The 18,746-nt window shown below is 43.5% G+C and overlaps 1 protein-coding gene across 1 annotated transcript in view; it reads left to right on the forward strand.

The window, feature by feature from the left end:
• The window catches only part of EXT1 (exostosin glycosyltransferase 1), a 237,649-nt gene extending 219,316 nt beyond the window's left edge, over nt 1–18,333 (forward strand). Inside the window, exons 8-11 of the mRNA XM_044293494.1 lie at nt 2,999–3,088; nt 13,555–13,715; nt 15,015–15,186; nt 17,835–18,333. Of these exons, the coding sequence (XP_044149429.1) occupies nt 2,999–3,088; nt 13,555–13,715; nt 15,015–15,186; nt 17,835–18,020 (609 nt within the window). The 3' untranslated portion in view covers nt 18,021–18,333. The remainder of the gene's footprint in view (nt 1–2,998; nt 3,089–13,554; nt 13,716–15,014; nt 15,187–17,834) is intronic.
• Nucleotides 18,334–18,746: the final 413 nt, after the last annotated feature.

Below are 18,746 nucleotides of genomic sequence, written 5' to 3' on the forward strand. Positions count from 1 at the left end.
GAACACAATCCTTGTTAAATTGGCAGCTAATGGTTTCTGCCTGCCCCAGTGGTCATGTAAACGGCATCAGGAGGGTTTCTGGTACGCTGAGCCCACTTGGATATTTCTCTTTAAGCTGTGCAAGCACGAAGATCCTTTTAAAATTCCTTGCTTCTTCACCTTGTGTGAGGACTGACCTTGATACAGTTTTTTTCCCCCCACAAGCAACTCTCCTGTGTGCATCCAGGCATGGGGTAGTGTTGTGCGTCTTCTTTCTGTCGAAGGCTCTGCTCTGTGCCAGGCATCAGCAAACAGACAGACATTTTGGTGGGAGGGAAAAAAAAGTACATTTCAGTAGCTGATGGTCATTAACCCTCCCATTAATTTTCAGAGTTTAGGACCCTGTCTTGTACTTACTGTTTATTCCCCCTTCTTCTTGGGTGAGAGCCAAATCCAACACGCCTTCATTAAAGCATCACTTGCATTTACTATGTGATTCCAAAGGAAAAAATGGTTGTAAAGTTAGATTATGCTCCTTTAATCCATTATAGCTTATTTTTGCCCAAATCATAAATTTCAAGACAATCATGGGACAGATTTCAGTTTTCCAGGACCAGTTGGGCTTTTAGCATCTGCTTGACTAGTCAGAGAGCTAATTGGATTCCTGAACTATTATGTGCCTTGTATATTACTGGTGTTTTCATGAGAGAACCCTCATGTGCAAGTTTCTGGGTGCAACTGCTACATTGCTACACCCATGGAACTAAAGGTACTGAGGTTGAATCCTGCCCAAAGCAAAAATAGTCATGAACTTTGCAAGTTCTCCCATGTAGGGGTGGGTTTCCTCTTGATACTCCTGCTGCCCTCCAAAAACCTACTACTAAGGCCTCTTTCACACTACAGTATGTTGAATTCAGTGTTTTGCGTTCCGTTTTTCACGGATCCGTTGTTCCGTTTTTTGCTTCCGTTGTGGTTCCGTTTCCGTTCCGTTGTTCCGTTCCGTTTTTCCGTATGGCAAATACAGTATACAGTAATTTCATATAAAAAATTGGGCTGGGCATAACATTTTCAATAGATGGTTCCGCAAAAAACGGAACGGAAACGGAAGACATACGGATGCATTTCCGTATGTGTTCCGTTTTTTTTGCGGACCCATTGACTTGAATGGAGCCACGGACTGTGATTTGCAGCCAAATATAGGACATGTTCTATCTTTTCAACGGAACGGAAAAACGGAAATACGGAAACGGAATGCATACGGAACACATTCCGTTTTTTTGCGGAACCATTGAAATGAATGGTTCCGTATACGGACCGTATACGGAACGCAAAAAACAGACCGTATACGGAACGCAAAAAACTGTAGTGTGAAAGAGGCCTAAGTCTGCTGCTTTTCTATGACATTGGCTGTGGTATGTTTTTTGCAGATTTAGGGATTTTCTATTGTGAGAACAGGCGGTGGTAGGTTTTGACAAGTAGCCCAACGGGCACCATAAACCATATAAGCAAGGGTTTTCTGTCTTCCTTAAAATGTTTTTTTTTTTTTTTTTTTTTTTTTTTTCACTTGAATGCGGCTGAGCTGCTCCTAGGCCACGTGAACGATGAAAGTGTCATCACTGGCCTAGGAAGTGCCTCAAAAGAGCGCTGCTCTCTTCTCGAACAGCTCATCGGCGAGGGTCCCGGGTTTCAGACCCTTACCAATCAGACACTGGTGACCCATACAGAGGATAGGTCAACAATAAATAAAATCTCGGCAAATCCCTTTAATTATTTTCCCTGAAATAAAATAAGGCATAAATGATATTCTTTATCTTTTGTATGCTTATATTTGCCTTCGTCCTGATGTGATAGATATTTGTCCATGACCGTGCCAGTCCAGACATGTCTCGAAATCCATTTTAGTGGAGCCCATCACTCCTGATTACACAAGCTCAAGAGGAGTGATGGACTGTCTGTCACCCTGTCAGATAGCGGGTCTTTAATAAATACATCCTGCAACTTTCAAGCATCCTTCAGAGGTTTTAATGGAAAGAGTCCAGCTAGCAGTGGCCTACAAATGCTTTAATCCCTTAATAGTAGGCTAAGAAGGTGCAAGGAAAGCCCCCAGTAGTCATAGTATTTTTCCTAGTAATCAGGTTTTTGCACAGTACTCTGATGCATAAACATTTTTATTTTTTTATCAATTGAAAAAAGAACTTATGATTAAGATATTAATTGATATTGTGATGACTTGTAGCTCACATTGAATGGCATAACTTTTTCCCAAAGGCCTTCTATCATCTTAAAGGTGGCCATACATATTAGATCAATGGCTTCTGAACACAATGATTTTGACGGGGTCAGCACACCATCTAATCTCTTGCCTGATCTTTTTGTTCTCATGCGATGTAAAGGTGGATTTACAGAGCCCAATATTTGGGAAGATTAGAATAACAATCTGCCCGTCTAAAGGTTCAGCCGATTACTCCGAAGAACAAGTAAAACACTCATACATCGGGCGATCCTGTAGTTCGTGCAGGCACACCAATGATCATTTCTGGGCTGCGCAGAAACAATGCAGCTGTATGAGGACGAGCAATCGCAACAGCCTATCCTCGTCCTCATACTGTGAAGGAGATCTCTGCATGTAAGTGCAGCCGTCTCCTTCACTGAGCGAACAGCCGACTGTCGAGATGGACAACTTCCTTTCCAACTATCAGCTTTAGCTCGGCCCGTGTAAACCCATCTTAATCAAAAGTGTCTGGCAGTTGTAGATGACCATACACCATAGATGGCTGTCAGCCAAACACTAATTCAGCCAGCAGCTCTCTTCCCATCCCAAATCGGGCCGAGCATGCACGTGTTGTGAGAACCGCAGCAATCGGGCGTGTTGAAATCCAGAAGAGACGGGATGCCTCCATATACATTAGAGGGTAGGCCGTTCCTGCCAAAATCACAGCTGCACACTAATGCCAACAGTGACTATTCTCTTTTTGATTTTTACACTGCTTTTTAATTTCTCTCTTCTTTGTCTTTGCAGGTCATGAGCAGTCGTTTTCTTCCTTACGATAACATAGTGACGGATGCTGTACTCAGCCTCGATGAGGACACGGTGCTATCCACGACGGAGGTACGTACCATGGTATACAATTACCCGTAATGTTCTGTAGTGCTATGGCACTACAGAAAAAAACTAAAGAAGAAAAAAATATTTCTTTAAACAACACATTAATTAACAGCCCTGTGTATCCCCAACAAAAACTTCATAAAGTATTATAGGAGCCAAGCAAACGTAAGGGCCTTTTAAACCATCACGTGCACAAAATCGCAAAACCCCTGTTCTCTGAATGGCGAGGGCATCAGCAGTCAGGCCCCCCAAACCCCACCCACCTTCCCCGATCAGACTGTTATCCTGTGGATATGAGATGCGTTTGTGGTGGGACAACATCTTTTAGTGTCTTAAAGGGGCTATGTAGCAGAATGGTGAGCTGCTCTGCGCGATCGTCTCCTGCTCTTGGGTTCCCAGATTATCTTTGCCGGGCATGCTCAACCTGCGGCCCTCCAGCAGTTGCAAAACTACAACTCCCAGCATGCCTGAACAGCCTACAGCAGGGCATGGTCGGAGTTGTAGTTTTACAACAGCTGGAGGGCCGCAGGTTGAGCATCGCTGATCTATGCAGTACTTGGAGGGCCATTCATTTGCATGACCGCCAGGTGATTTTAGGAGATGTATGCCTACACAAGTCTCCCGCTGGTCATAACAACTGTTCGCCTGACCCACCTCCAGAGCGGCCTTTCCTTGAATGGTGCCTTGTGATATTCCTTCTATTAGCACCCCTTCCCCCTCCTATGGTGTTCTCTGATTATAAGCACTGTACACTATGGTCCAAAACTTAGTGCCATATAAGAAAGTGGGCTAAATAAAGAATACTGGGCCAGGCAAAAATAAAGTAAAATAAGTACCGTATTTTTCACCCTGTAAAATGCACCTGCTCATAAGTTCACCTACGTTTTAGAGGATAAAAAAAAATGTTTCATCAGATCAGACCTTCATCAGACTTCAGACCAAATCCCCGTCAGACCACAGATAAGACCCCCATTGTTAACCAGACCTCAGCTTAGACCCCCCAAAAAAAAACTCGAATCAGACCCCCAAAAAAAAACTCGGATCAGACCCCCAAAAAATCCTTAGATCCGACACCTATTGTTAATCAGACCTCGGCTCAGACCCCCAATGTTAACCAGACCTGAGCTCACACCCCTCATGTTAATTAGACTGGAGCTCAGACCCTTAAAAAGTCCTCAGATCAGACAATTTTTTTTTATCAACTCGCCTCTCCTGCTCTGGGCGCTGCCGCTCCCAAGATCCAGCACTCTTCCTGCCACACTGTGTCGTGATGAGACCTGACATTGCACAGTGTGAGGTCACAGAGCACACCTACGTCCTCACGCTGTGTGCAGGCCACCGCTACGCATGGGACGCCGGCAGACAAAGACCAGGGAGCGGTGAGTACAGTGCCAGCATGGGGGCGTTGCATTCACTGCTCTCCGGTCCTGCTGTACTAGTGAGCACTTCCATAATGGAAGCGCTCATTAGTATTCACCGCACTGACTTTTTCCTCCACTTTTGGGGGGAAAAAGTGCGTCCTATAGGGCCAAAAATACGGTAACCGTGCCATACAGTGCAAATAAAAGCCACTAGAGTGCTCAAATAATAACCTACAGCGGAATAACAGCTCTATATATAATATTAATTGTGTGGCACAATTATTAAGATATTCTTGGTGGTCATACGCGGCACTTAGTTTCTCGGAAGGGTCTCCCTTCAGCAGAGGCGTCCCCGAAGGCCAGACCTCCCGGCATTAGTTTGTCAGCACCTATGTTTCATTATTACCTACCTCTGATAACAAGATATATGTGTACACATGAGTTATAAATTCTGTCAGTATAATATATTCCGGCGGCATGTAATACTAGTGGCAGCGGCGTCAGGCACGTTTGGCCCTCTCCGAAGCCGTACGCCGACATAATTAAGAGTCACATTGACAGAACGGAGCTGATTTTCTGGTGGTTTGTTTGCTGAAATACCAATATGAGGTGGTGAAGGACAACATCATGACACCGAGGCGAGAGAGAAAAACACTTTGAAAATGATTTGACAAAAACGAGAACATTTGTCTGAATGTCATTTACAAGGAACAATTTTTTTTTTTTTCACTTACTGTGGAACATAAAACTTTTTTTACTAAGTAAAAAGGGAGATTTTGCCTTGAATTTCCTTTTACATTGTGTCTCTTGCGTCTGCATTTAATTGTATTGTAAATTTTTTTAAATGTGAGTGAAAGCTATAGTGAGATTCAAAGAAGCTAAAATAGATCTATTTGGACTCGCATATCAAAAGGGCCTAAAAGAAAGGGTTGCCCATGGCAACCAATCAGAGCAGCATTCATTTTGCCTCACTGATGAGGGAAGGCTAGGTTCACGTTTACGGCAGAGGTATCCGTATGAACCTCCATCGCAGTTTCCGTCAAAAGGACAGGACAGAATACCAGAGCATACAGCTCAGTTTTGCCCGGCAAAATGAAGGGGGTCATAATAGAAAAACGATGGACCCCACCCCACCCCTCTTAAAGTCAATTGAATCGGTCTAGCACCATTGGTGACACTTCTGTTTTTTTCTTGTTCTGTCCCTAGACCATACTTTTATCGACAATGCTGTTGGTTTTTTAGGGACCTATAGACCCCACCCTTGGGAACGCCCCCAAGCCTCACAAGACCAGTCATTTATGGGCAGGGCTTACCTAAACCCCACCCATTTTGGCCTGAGACAGCTCAAATTTGCAGGGACTGTCTCTGGAACTTAGGGACAGTCCTTGTAAATTCAGGACTATTGGCAACTAGGCTAGACCTGAATAGAAAAATGTAAAATATGCCACAGATGTTTAAGGGACATTTGAGTATTTTAATTATTTATTTTTAGTTTATGATCCTGTAAGGCCTTGTGCACATGAATGTGGGCTGCCCGTTCCGTGCACTGGGGACCACAAATAGTGCACAGGCACCGTCCGTGTGGCTGGCGCAGACAGATGCAGACCTATTCCACTTGAATAGGTTTGTAATCCATCCGCACCGCAAAAAAATATGGGTCCGCATCTGTGATGCAGCGCACAAGCGGCTGGTGCCCGTATATTGCAGACCTGCTGTTTGCGGGCCCCAATACGGGCAACGGTCCTGTGCATGAGCCCTGAATCAGAATATGGCTAGATAAGTGATCCCTATATAAAGATCCATCAATAACAATCTCCTGTATACCGTACTGGTCGGTAATTCATCCGTTCTTCTTCAGTACCATTCTGCTCTGTCATTGACAATCACAGGCCGTGTCCTAGATAAAGGCACAGGAATGGTCGTAATAACGAGTGGTCAGCATTGTCTCACGTTTCCATCGACCGAATCTGTGAGCAGCGGCAGAGGTTGGCTCCTTAGATTTAGAAAGCTGATGAGGGTTGAAGAACATCTCCCTCATGTCATCTTCTGATTCGGTTCTACTATGACGTGCTAGAAGATTTTAGAAGGAGAGTTTTTCTATTACAAAAATTACTGCTGTTGCATTTTATAATTTTTTTTCTCTCAATTTATTTTTATTTTATTAGTTTTTATTTTATTATATTCTCTATCGGGAGTCGGCAACCTTTTTCGGATGGAATGCCATTTAAAAAAAAATCAAAGCAGAAGTGGTCAGTGTGTACAGGAAAGTAATATTATAACACAAACTGTATGTGACCTAGATCAAATAATCAGTGGTGTCTACCATTCAGTGTGACCCTTGTACATGACTCTTCTGCTGTGGTTCATACGAGGCGACTTTCAGGTCCCCCCCCCTTCCCCGCCGCGTGGAGAGTCAGTCTGTGAGATGCAGGAGTTTGGTAGCTGGGTGGCACGGCGGGAAGCATGGGGGGGCGGGCTTAGCATAAACTGTTTGGCGTGTGTGAGTATTTTTAAATAAAAGTGCGACGCAGCCTGAATGCCATCTGGTTGCCGACCCCTGTTCAATAAACTTTTTATTTTATAGTCTTACGGTATATTGTTTTTTTTATTTTATTATCATATATTTTTCTGTTTTCTTATATCTTATATATTGTTTTTATTTTCCCGTATTTTATATATTATTTCATCGTTATAGCTTAGATATTTTTCTTTTATCCTATCAGCAAATATAGCATTCCCCATGACCATGTATCACAGTGAGCTTCTTGGCAGCATTTAACCAAAGCATACTGACCTTTATGAAGTTTCGTAACCCAAAATTTCATGTTTTTTTTTAATTTATTTTATTTAAAAAAAAAAATAATGTAAACCCTCGAAAAATGTACCTCCCAATCCTGTGCTATATTTTTTCATAGTTTAGCATTTTGTTTGAAATATTGTCACCTAGTGCTGGTGTCAGGGTCTGTATTTTTTATTTAAAAAAAATAAAAAAAATTATGCTTGTTAATTGGGCTCTTCATTTGCATATTAGACTTTTTTTTTATAATGTCACCACACAGAGACCGAGGGAAGGAGTGCGCTTTGTATTATCTGCTCATCACGTCATTCCCAGAAAGGCTGTCTTCTGAGGCATTTATTTCACTAATTAATGTTTTGTGAACAGTATCTCCCATCTCGGGTGCTAGATTGGATTATCCATAACCAACACAAAAATCAAACATTTCCCATGGAACTTAAGATGTTTGCATATGCCTCGAATGTGAGCGGATAATTACACCGGGAGAAGAAAAGAGCGCGGAGACGGGAGTCCTGTGTAGGCCAAACGAGATTCCATTCTGTTAATTACGGAGATGGCAAAGACGGGGAGGGTTCAGAATACTGAGCAGGGTGGATGCTGTTCCTTTGCATTGCTCTGGTTTTAATGAATTATCCCATTAGGCGGTATGGAAATAGAATAAGGTGAGCGGCGGTAATGAAATTAACACCAAGAAAGGTTTTTTACATTTTTCTTAAATTGTATTTCGTAGTCGATAGTCCCAAGATCGTGGCTGCTTTGTTTAAAAAAAAAAAAAAAATTTAAAAAAAAGCACCTGTTCATGGGTTGTGTATAGTATTGCACCTCAGCTCCATTGAAGTGAATTGGACTGAGGTGCAGTACCACACATAACCTGTAAAAGAGGTGTGGCGCTGTTTTTGTAATCCTGTACAGTCCCCTTTTAAGAGTTGTTCTTAGACAGAATATGCTCTAAATATCAAGTGGATGTGGATCCCACCTCTGGGATCCGCACCCATCTCCAGGTCAAAGTAGGAAATAAATAGACAAGCATCCACATTTGTGTGTGGCTCTCGCCATTTACTTCAATAGCTTGAGTGGCCACCTCTCCACCACTTGGCATCTCACCAAGTGGGGCGAGCCATGGTAGAGCCCCCATTCAGGAGACTGGTGTTGGTCCCAGAGGTGGTATACCATATCCACAACCATGTCCATATACCACAATGCCATCACAGGATCTGCCATAGGACCCAGGCTGGAGTGCAGGTAGCTCTCTCTACTCCATAACTCTTTGAGGCTTCAGACCTTGTAATATGTCTCCTCTCTACAATTCAGGTCCTAGAGGCAAAGTGGACAAATGTTCACGTTACATTGTGCTGGCGCTGTGGTGCAGTGCCCCCACTGGGGAAATGGGGTGTAACAATTTTGCATGATGCAGTACATGGGCAGGCCAGGTGCTTGGGACCTCCAGAACTAGAAATACTGCTTACTGTATAGTGATCTGCTTCTTCGACCTCTAGCGATCAGATGTAATATGCAGCAGTTTCCCTGCAGCACCCCCACTGGATATATGGGGTGTAACACAATTTTACATTGTGTAGTACATGGACAGGCCAGGTGCCTGGGTCCTCCAAATCTAGAAATACTGTTTACTATATAGTAATCTGCTGCTTCGACCTCTAGTGAGCAGTTTCTCTGCAGTGCCCCCACTGGAGATATGGGGTGTAACACAATTTTACATTGTGTAGTACATGGACAGGCCTGGTGCCTGGGTCCTCCAGAACTAAAAATACTGTTTGCAGCCTAACTTAGAATTTTCCCAATAGTTTATTTGACTCAGTCATGTTGTAATATTGCATAATTTGAAAAATACAGAAATACAAATCCTCCCAAACCCAATCATGGGTGCTGGTGATGTGCTGGGCACAGACAGTCCCAGTTTGACTTAGCATACACATGGCTGCCGGTGCCTGAGGTATTGCATTTGATGAGTAATTGTTGTTTTGACCAGACGAGCGAGATCATCTCCGTGACAAGTGTCTCTCCTGCTCATATTCTCTTTACCTTTACATTAACCGTTGTGACATTAATGTAATGCTAATCCAAAATGGACGCACTGGGCCCATCAGAGTTCAGCGTCCCATGTTTAAATGGCTGTGTCTGGTTGTCATCTTTTGTGCCATTTGAGCTACGCTTGTGCTTTTTCCACTTGGCTTCCTTTGTCACGGATTTGCATAGCTCTCAAGTATCATCGGAGCGTATCCCTTTGTAAATCTTAAAGGGGACCCGTCACCTGCGTACCTACAACCACCAATGGCGGGGGCCCAAATCCATCTGTAGATCTGGGTGGTCTCTCCCTTGACTTGAACTGTGGAGGTATAAGACGTGCTGTGCCTCGTGTCTCAATTGTGAGAGCTTTGGTAGAACATGGTCTCATAGGGTTACGTTTAGCTCCTCGCCTTTCTCAACATCCGATCTAATATTTTCCACAGCTGAGAATTTGCTTCAGTCGTATTTAGTCCAGACTCCATGCTCATACATTTTACCTGCACTGACACATTGTAGCAAAACTGTTAGGACAGGAGAGAGAGAGCTTTTTGCTGAAGACTGTCTACACTGGGTATACCGTAATTGTACCAAACCCTCAGCTGTGAGATGTATTAGGCATTTGCAGGTCTTCTAGGTCTCACCTCTATACAGAGTACCAATCTCAAAAGTTTTGTAGACTCACTATAATAAAAAATTGAAGCAAGTCTACTTAAAAATACTCGTGTTAATAAATTCAGCGCATATAAGCCCCTCCCCAGAAATGGGCAACCCCCTCACTGGAACCGCCCACTTATGAGCGGTGCCCTTACGCGCTCCACAATTTTTATTTTTCAGGACACCCTGAATTTGCAGGGCAGCAGTGCTTACTAATCTGTATATAAAGTGAGGTCTCCCTGAGAAAAACGTAAGGCCAGGGCTACACACGGCCCAAGATTGCCGCCGTATAACATTGCCTGCATCGCAACTAATGGCAGTGAAGGAGGTTGCGCTGTGACCCACAAGCTGCTGCCGCCATGACACGACAGTCGCAATAAAACCAAACCTGCTGGACTTATTGCAACTGTTACATCAAGGGTTATGACACAATCCCATTCACTTACATTAGTTTGGATGCAGCCAGTGCACCACGACGAGTCACCATGTAGCCCTAGCCTAGAACTGACTTATTTGCCCTTAGCGACCAATCAGAACTTGGCTTTTAATATTTTTTAAAGAGCTCTGATTGGTTCCTGTGGGCAGCAAGGGTAGTTTTACTCTTAGTTTTCATAAATGTTGCCCATAGCGACCAATCAGAGCGCAAGCTTTCATTTCTTAAAGAGCTCTCATTGGTTCCTGGAAGCAGCAAAGACCGTTGGACAGCGTAAATGTTGCCCATGGCAACCAATCAGAGCTCCGCTTTCATTCCTTAAACTGCTCTGGCAATATGAAAGCTGCTGTCTTATTGGTTGCCATGTCAGACAGCCTTGATAAATGAGGCTCTTAATGTTAGCTGTCTGGTATCCTATTTATTGCATATCTCTTAAAGGGGTTGTCCGCTTTTTACTATTGATGATCAGGATAGGTCATTAATATCAGATGAGTAGGGGCCCGCTACGGGAGCAGGTAAACGGAGCCCTTATGAACGCTGCCTTCTCTTCAAACGGACATGATATTGATGATCTATCTCAATAGTAAAAGGTGGACAACCCCTTTAAAACTGAGCCCCATACACTGCTGGGCTGGATCGTCCCAGTCCACACACAGAGCAGAGCATTCGTTACAGTGACGCAGTACCGCTGTATCCCATCAATGCATGCCCTTAGCTAACAGCAATGATGCAATTAACCTCAATTAGACAAAAAGCTCTGTGAAAATGAAGGCACTGATTACTCCTTAGTGTTTGACGTTACTGTTACACCCGCAAAATCCATCTCTCCCTCCCCCCCTCGTGCCAGAATCCTGCTGCTTCACCTCTAGCCTGAAGGGCACAGAAGCAGATGTCAGGGAGCCCGCGCCTGCAAAGCCTGCCGTCCGCTGGGAGGACGAGGAAAAGGGCATGGGCAAAACAGACACGTTGTCTAAATTACTGAATCATCAACAGCTTTACAGAACTGGAGCACCCGGGGGCTGGAGGCCAGATCCTGCCTCTGTACAGTCCAACATAGAACGTTGTCAGGAGCAGCAGAGCTGAGTTTATCATTTGGTGCAGCTAGTATTGCGTTGCCCGATGACTCAAACTGCCAAAGGGTTAGGGCTCATGCACGCGAACGTTTGCCAGGCGTGCTCGTATTGCTGCTGGCAAACTTGCTTGGAACCCCACGGAAGCACTACGGAGGGCTTCCGTGGGGTTTCTCTCCGTGTCTCCACACAGCATAAAAATAGAACTTAAAATTTTTTTGCAATGCATATGGATCTCGGACCCATTCAAGTTGAATGGGTCTGGATCCATCTGCGAAATCCTCACGGATGTTGCCCGTGCATTGGGGACCGCAATTACAGTCGCCAATGCATGAAATAGCCAAACAACGGCCGTGTGCATGAGCCCTTAGAGGGATCTTCTTCACAGAAGCTGTTAACATTGGAGGGCGCCTCATTTCGCCAGGCACTACCTTGTAGAGGCCCGGCCATGTAAAGCTCTTTTCACATTGCACCTTGAGCGTCTGTTTACCATACGCACAAAAGGGTTTTCAAGGGGGTTATCCAATATCATACAAGAGCCCCCCCATGTGTCGGGCCCCTAAGAGTGAGTATACTTACCCCGCTCTTGGTCCCTGCACCACCGCTGCTGCTTCTCCCTGTACACGGATAAAAACATCTGGTGTCGTGGGGCCCCCAATGGCAGACCGGGACTAGCCTCCTTTCATCCGTGTACAGGGAGAAGCAGCAGCGGCAGTGCGGGGAGCCAGGTAAATATATTCACTCTGAGGTGCCCGTCACGTGGGGGTGCTGTTTATGATATTGGATAACCCCTTTAAATACTGAAGGTCGGTTATCAGTATCTGATCAGTGGGGGTCTGACTGCCAGCACCGCCTGCCGATCAGCTTTTTGAAGAAGCCGCACCTCTACACTGAGCACTGCAGTCTCTTAAGCACAGCGCCGTGCATTGGATAGTGGCTGTTCATGGTATTGCAACCCAGGCCCATTCACTTGTATGGGACTGAGCTGCTCCTAGGTCAGGTCATTGGCCGAGGAAGAGGTTGCAGGCTTTTGAAAGAGCTGATGGGCAGGGGTTCTGGGGATTGGACCCCCTCACTGATCAGATATTGATGACCTATCCTGAGTATAGTCCATCAGTATTAAACTCCTAGAAAATTCCATAGGCCTCTTTTCCCCTCTTTTCTGTGGCATCTGGCGGGTTTCTTTCTTTAACCGCAGGAGTTGTTCCATGCAGAGCCATTCAGTACAATAACGTGTACCATGCAGTATACAACTTTTGTTTAACATGGACCTCCTTCGGGGATGGATGCCACATAAGGGCATCCATTTTATGTCTCAGTTTGTGAGAGTGGGAGGACATGCTGAGCCATAGCTGGGCATCCAGACTGGGCCCCCCCTCCTCTATAATGTACATGTGCCAGAATAGACAGGGTTCCTTGTGAGACGTCGCCACCACTGATTGACAAATTCAGCTCTGCTGCATATACACACGGCTAGCCAGTATTCTATGTTGATACCTGTATTTCTTTGACATTCAAAAAGTTCCTCTAAAAAAAAAAAATAATGTAAAGAAAATAACCTTGGCAAACTTTGCATCTCGGGAAGGTCAGACGAAAAGAAAACTGCATTTATAAAAGAAAAAAAAATCAAGCAAAAAAAGGGCAGAACTATAAATCTGAATTTAATGCTACGGTGCGCTGAACTTCGGCTGATGGATACATTAAAATGTGCATAATTTTAGGTTAGAATATCAAGCAGTCTGGTTAAAAGCAGAAGCGTGGGGGCTTTTAGAAAAAACATTTTTTAGTGTTTTTTTCTTTTTCTTTATATGTAGCTTATAATTGAGCCGTTCACTCGATGATGCCCGGTTTTGAGACATTTGAGAAGATAATGATCATCCTGTGTCTCTATTATATCCATGGCATTGTTCCTTTCCAGCCGGCCCACAAATGGCGGGTGACTGCCGGAAGCCCCAATGTATAAAGAATATCTCTTTTATAGCTTTTTTATATATATATAATATTTAGTGTATAATTAAATTTTTGTACTCCTGTGCGCATACTAGGAGTAGCGCTTTCACGCGCAGTTGATAAACCGCAATATGGTGTCAGTCGTAGCCTCGTCATCACCGTTTATCTTTTCTTTGCAGGTGGATTTTGCCTTTACAGTTTGGCAGAGTTTTCCAGAAAGAATTGTGGGTTACCCGGCCCGTAGTCACTTTTGGGACAGCACAAAGGAGCGATGGGGTTACACTTCTAAGTGGACTAATGACTACTCCATGGTACTAACCGGAGCTGCTATCTACCACAAGTAAGGGGCTTGCCATCGCTTGAATGGTTGCTATGGTTATGGTGTTGGGAATGGATTTTTTTTCTTTGTATTTTTAGTTTATGGTATATACATTCTGCATGATGAGCCTTGTTAATTGAACAGTCCGTGCGCCGGCATTACTACAAACCTTCTGTCCGGCTGAAAGCTTTATGAGCACTGTGCTGACAGAAGAGAATGAGAGCCTGCACTATTAATCCGATTTTTCAGAAAATGGCGAAGGAGAACCAATAGCGCCTGGGGGTATATAAGAAGCCTGACAGACTGAGATGGCTCTCTGCCCTCCTAATAAAGCCATTACAGGACGCTGGTGAATGGCAGCCAGTGGCCTAATTAAGGCCTGACAGCCAATATTGCTAATTTATTAAAATGTAATTTTAATAAAAAATTGTCCTTAAAGGGGTATTCCCATCTCAGACAATGGGGGCATATCGCTGGCATATGCCCCCATTGTACGATAGGTGCTGGTCCCATCTCTGGGGCCCCCACCTATCTCGTATACACAGCCTGCAAAGTCCCGGGGGGTGCACCACCCTTCATTCATTTCTATGAGGCCAACACCCAGGACCCCCACTTATCAGCTGTTTGAGAAGGCAACGTTGCTCGCAGTAGCGCTGCAGCCTTCTTTTAGCTTTGCCTAGCCCATGTGACATCACCTTCATCAGTCACATGGCCTAGGAGCAGCTCAGCCCCATAGAAGTGAATGAGGCTGAGCGCAATACCAAGAACGGCCACTATACAATGTACGGCGCTGTGCTTGGTAAGCTGAGAGAAGGCCTCGGCGCTTACAGGACCCCCGGTGACTTCTCAAACAGCTGATTGGCGGGGGTCCCTAGTGTTGAACCCCCACCAATCGGTTAAAAAAAAACTCTTGGAAAACCCCTTAAGAGTCACAGTATACTGGGCTGATTTCTATTGGCTGTAGAGTTGAGTGACCCTGCCTTTTGGCAGGTTCGGGGTTTAAGTTAATTACGTAATGGATTCCCTTCTCACGGAATCCATCACGTAATTCAATGCCGCATAGTACAAGTGTATGGCCAGCCCCCGAGGCTTCCGTTCTGCTGGCCGCACACTTGTATTATGACGCCATGCCAAACGGAATATCTCTGAAGGCATTGAATTACGTTGTGGATTCTGTGAGAACGGAAGTCCGTTACATAATTCACTTAAACCCTCGAACCTGTCAAAAGTCAGGTTAGCTCAACTCTAACTGGCTGGATAGTGAAATAAATCCCGAATTAGTCACGCCCGACACTAATGTTATATGTATTGTATTTGCAGATACTATCATTACCTGTACACCAATTACTTGCCTGCCAGTCTGAAAAACATGGTGGACCAATTAGCCAATTGTGAAGATATCTTAATAAACTTCCTGGTGTCTGCCGTAACCAAGTTGCCACCAATCAAAGTGACACAGAAAAAGCAGTACAAGGAGACCATGATGGGACAGGTACGTTGGCGGATTATTTACAAGATTAAAGGGGGGGGGGGATCCAGACACGGACTCGATCTCATTACGTCACCGGTTATTGCAGGTAACCTAATCTGACTTTACAGCTCTGAGCTGACATTTCCCATCATCCCCTGCTTGTCCAGTGTCCTTACTGAGATACCTCACCTCCCAGCATTCGAACCCACGTCCTCGGGTGCGACCCATTTCACCAGAAATCCACATGTTGGAGCCATTTACATAACCCCACCCCCTTTGAGTTAAATTTAGCATATAATACTGTAAAACGTGGGATGGTTAGGAGGTAGGACCGAACAGTAATCGGACGCAGAAAAAAACTAGCATTATTGTAGCTCAGGGGTGTCTGCTGACAGTTTCCTGTAGTAACCAGCAGAATTATGAATGCAGCTCTGCAGGATGTATTGGTTTACAACGCTTTATAGAATAGTTTTCTTTCTGACCAGCTACATATAACTTTGCCTGTACGTTGCTTTATTCTATTTTTACACTAGAAGTGAGGGGAGAAGGAAAGGCAGAGACCTTTCAGCTATGTCCTACAGTACTGTACTTTCTTTTGAAACCGGTTTTAAATAGCAGCCGGGTTGAGCTCTGCTGGTGAGTGAGTTACTCATGTGGATTATTTCCATCTTTTAAACTTTTTTTTTTTGGCAAGTTTCTTGCCGTCCACTGAAGGAAATGGAGCAGGGACCGCATGGTGTGCTGGTGGGTGGTTAAAAGGCTTCCAGGCAGCTGAGAGTTATGTTAATGCATCAGGATCAGCCGAAATGGACGGCCTTTAGAAACAGGCAGACGCCTTCCACCGGCGCTTATTAAATTCTAAGTGCCCCCAAAACAGGACCCTGAAAGGTCGGCTTCTACCCCTGCACTCATTATTCGGTGTTCCAAAATACTTCAAATATAAACCTCTGACGGCATTGCAAAGATATTCCTTTCATTCTACTTTTTGAAACTATTTAATACCTTTATGTATAAAATAAACATGTAATGTCAAGTAGCTTAGCTGATGTTAGAGGACCTGTCACCATTCCTGGCAGGTCTATTGTATAAAAAAAAATGTGTTACACATGAATTGACAGTTGTGGAGCATTTATTTTTAGGACTCCTTTTTTTTTTTTTATATACACACAATGGAACTCTATGGTGAATGGATTCCACTTTATGGCATCGGTCTGAGGAATCCATTTAACTTTATATGTTTTTTGTGTACATTAAATAGATGGGGGAAAAAAACAATGTGAACCCACCATAGGAGTTGTGGATGTGACACTGCACAAACTGATACTGTACAATAAGTAGTGGACTGGGCAGGGTTACATACCCAACTGGTAACATCTAGCTGTGCTAATAATAAAAGGACACAACATAGTTATAAGAAAAGATGCGCTAGAATGGCTATTGCATTGGGACTAAACAGACATTTCGCGTTGTTTTTCAGTTTTATGGATTGTTCATTACCAGACATGACACGTTTTATTGGTTCCTGCTGGTTTATTCCCTCCCCAGAACCTGTCCTACTGCCCACTACGAATAAAACATAACTACTATAATACTGCCCCTATGTACAAAAATATCACTATCATAATACTGCCCAATGTACATGAATATAACCACTTTAATACTGCCTCCTATGTACAAGAATATAACTACTATAATACTGCCCCCTATGTACAAGAATATAACTACTATAATACTGCCTCCTATGTAGAAGAATATAACTACTATAATACTGCCTCCTATGTAGAAGAATATAACTACTATAATACTGCCTCCTATGTAGAAGAATATAACTACTATAATACTGCCTCCTATGTACAAGAATATAACTACTATAATACTGCCTCCTATGTACAAGAATATAACTACTATAATACTGCTCCTATGTACAAGAATATAACTCCTATAATACTGCCTCCTATGTACAAGAATCTAACAACTATAATACTGCTCCTATGTACAAGAATATAACTACTATAATACAGCCTCCTATGTACAAGAATATAACTACTATAATACTGCTCCTATGTACAAGAATATAACTACTATAATACAGCCTCCTATGTACAAGAATATAACTACTATAATACTGCTCCTATGTACAAGAATATAACTACTATAATATTGCTCCTATGTACAAGAATATAACTACTATAATACTGCCTCCTATGTACAAGAATATAACTACTATAATACTGCCCCCTATGTACAAGAATATAACTACTATAATACTGCCCCCTATGTACAAGAATATAACTACTATAATACTGCTCCTATGTACAAGAATATAACTACTATAATACTGCCTCCTATGTACAAGACTATAACTACTATAGTTGTAGTATAACTATTGTAATACTGTCCCCTATGGACAAACACATTACTAGGGTAGATTTCATTAGATGTAAATAGTGAGTACCATTAAAGGGGTGTGTCATAACAGTGATGACTGATTCTACGTAACAACCAGTAGCATTGTGGAAGCAGCTCTGGTTGTGACTAGAGTATAACTTAGGCTATAATGCTTCATATGGCAAAACGTAACAAGACCGTGATGAGTAAAAATGTTTTTGATTATATGAAGTATAAGGATAATTTAGGTAATACTAATATTTCCCTTTTTCCCTCTGTAGACCTCCAGAGCTTCTCGCTGGGCAGACCCCGACCATTTTGCTCAGAGACAGACTTGTATGAATACGTTTGCCAGCTGGTTTGGCTATATGCCGCTCATTCACTCACAGATGAGACTGGACCCTGTGCTCTTTAAGGATCAGGTCTCCATCCTACGGAAGAAATATCGTGACATTGAACGACTTTGAGACATTTACTGCCACCGGAATGAGCCTTCTGCCCAGTGCGTCGCCATACACACATGGACAACTGCTTATGAACGGTTGATTGTGCCGCTTCCACACATGGAAAATACACAATAGAGCTTGGAACCAGGACTTTGGGCGTCTGGACTCCATTGCACTGGACTGCTTACAACCACCACCGAGCTTTGTCGTCTCAGAACTAGGCTGTGTACAGTTTAATTATGGAACATTAAATAATTATTTTTGAAATGATTGCTATGCAGGTTTAAACTTTTTTAATGAACAAAAACTATTAAAATCAGAGATCTTTCTTTAACCTGTGTTTTGTTTTGTTTTGAATGTTCTGTAGGTGATAGCTTTGATTAAGTCTTTGCCTATCCACATATTTGCTGTAGTAGTCCTTCAGGATGGCAGGGGACTTGTTATAGTCCCTTAAAGGAGTTGTCCAGCATTTTTGGAGTAATGTCCAAGCCATCATTAGCTGATCAGCACAGTCCTACACAGTCTCACTGCTGCCGAGCAGCTGTATGGGTATAGCTCTATCGTCTGAAGTCAATGCCAAAACTATAGTGCACCATCAACATGGTACTGGACAGCTACCATAGAAGTCAATGGGAGCAGATCTGCAGTGATGAGCGTTGGTTGCTACTGTTGATGGTGCAGGGTCTCATAGAAACATAGAATGTGTCGGCAGATAAGAACCATTTGACCCATCTAGTCTGCCCAATA

Source organism: Bufo gargarizans, chromosome 5, assembly GCF_014858855.1.
Source record: "Bufo gargarizans isolate SCDJY-AF-19 chromosome 5, ASM1485885v1, whole genome shotgun sequence".
Taxonomy (NCBI): Eukaryota; Metazoa; Chordata; class Amphibia; order Anura; family Bufonidae; genus Bufo; species Bufo gargarizans.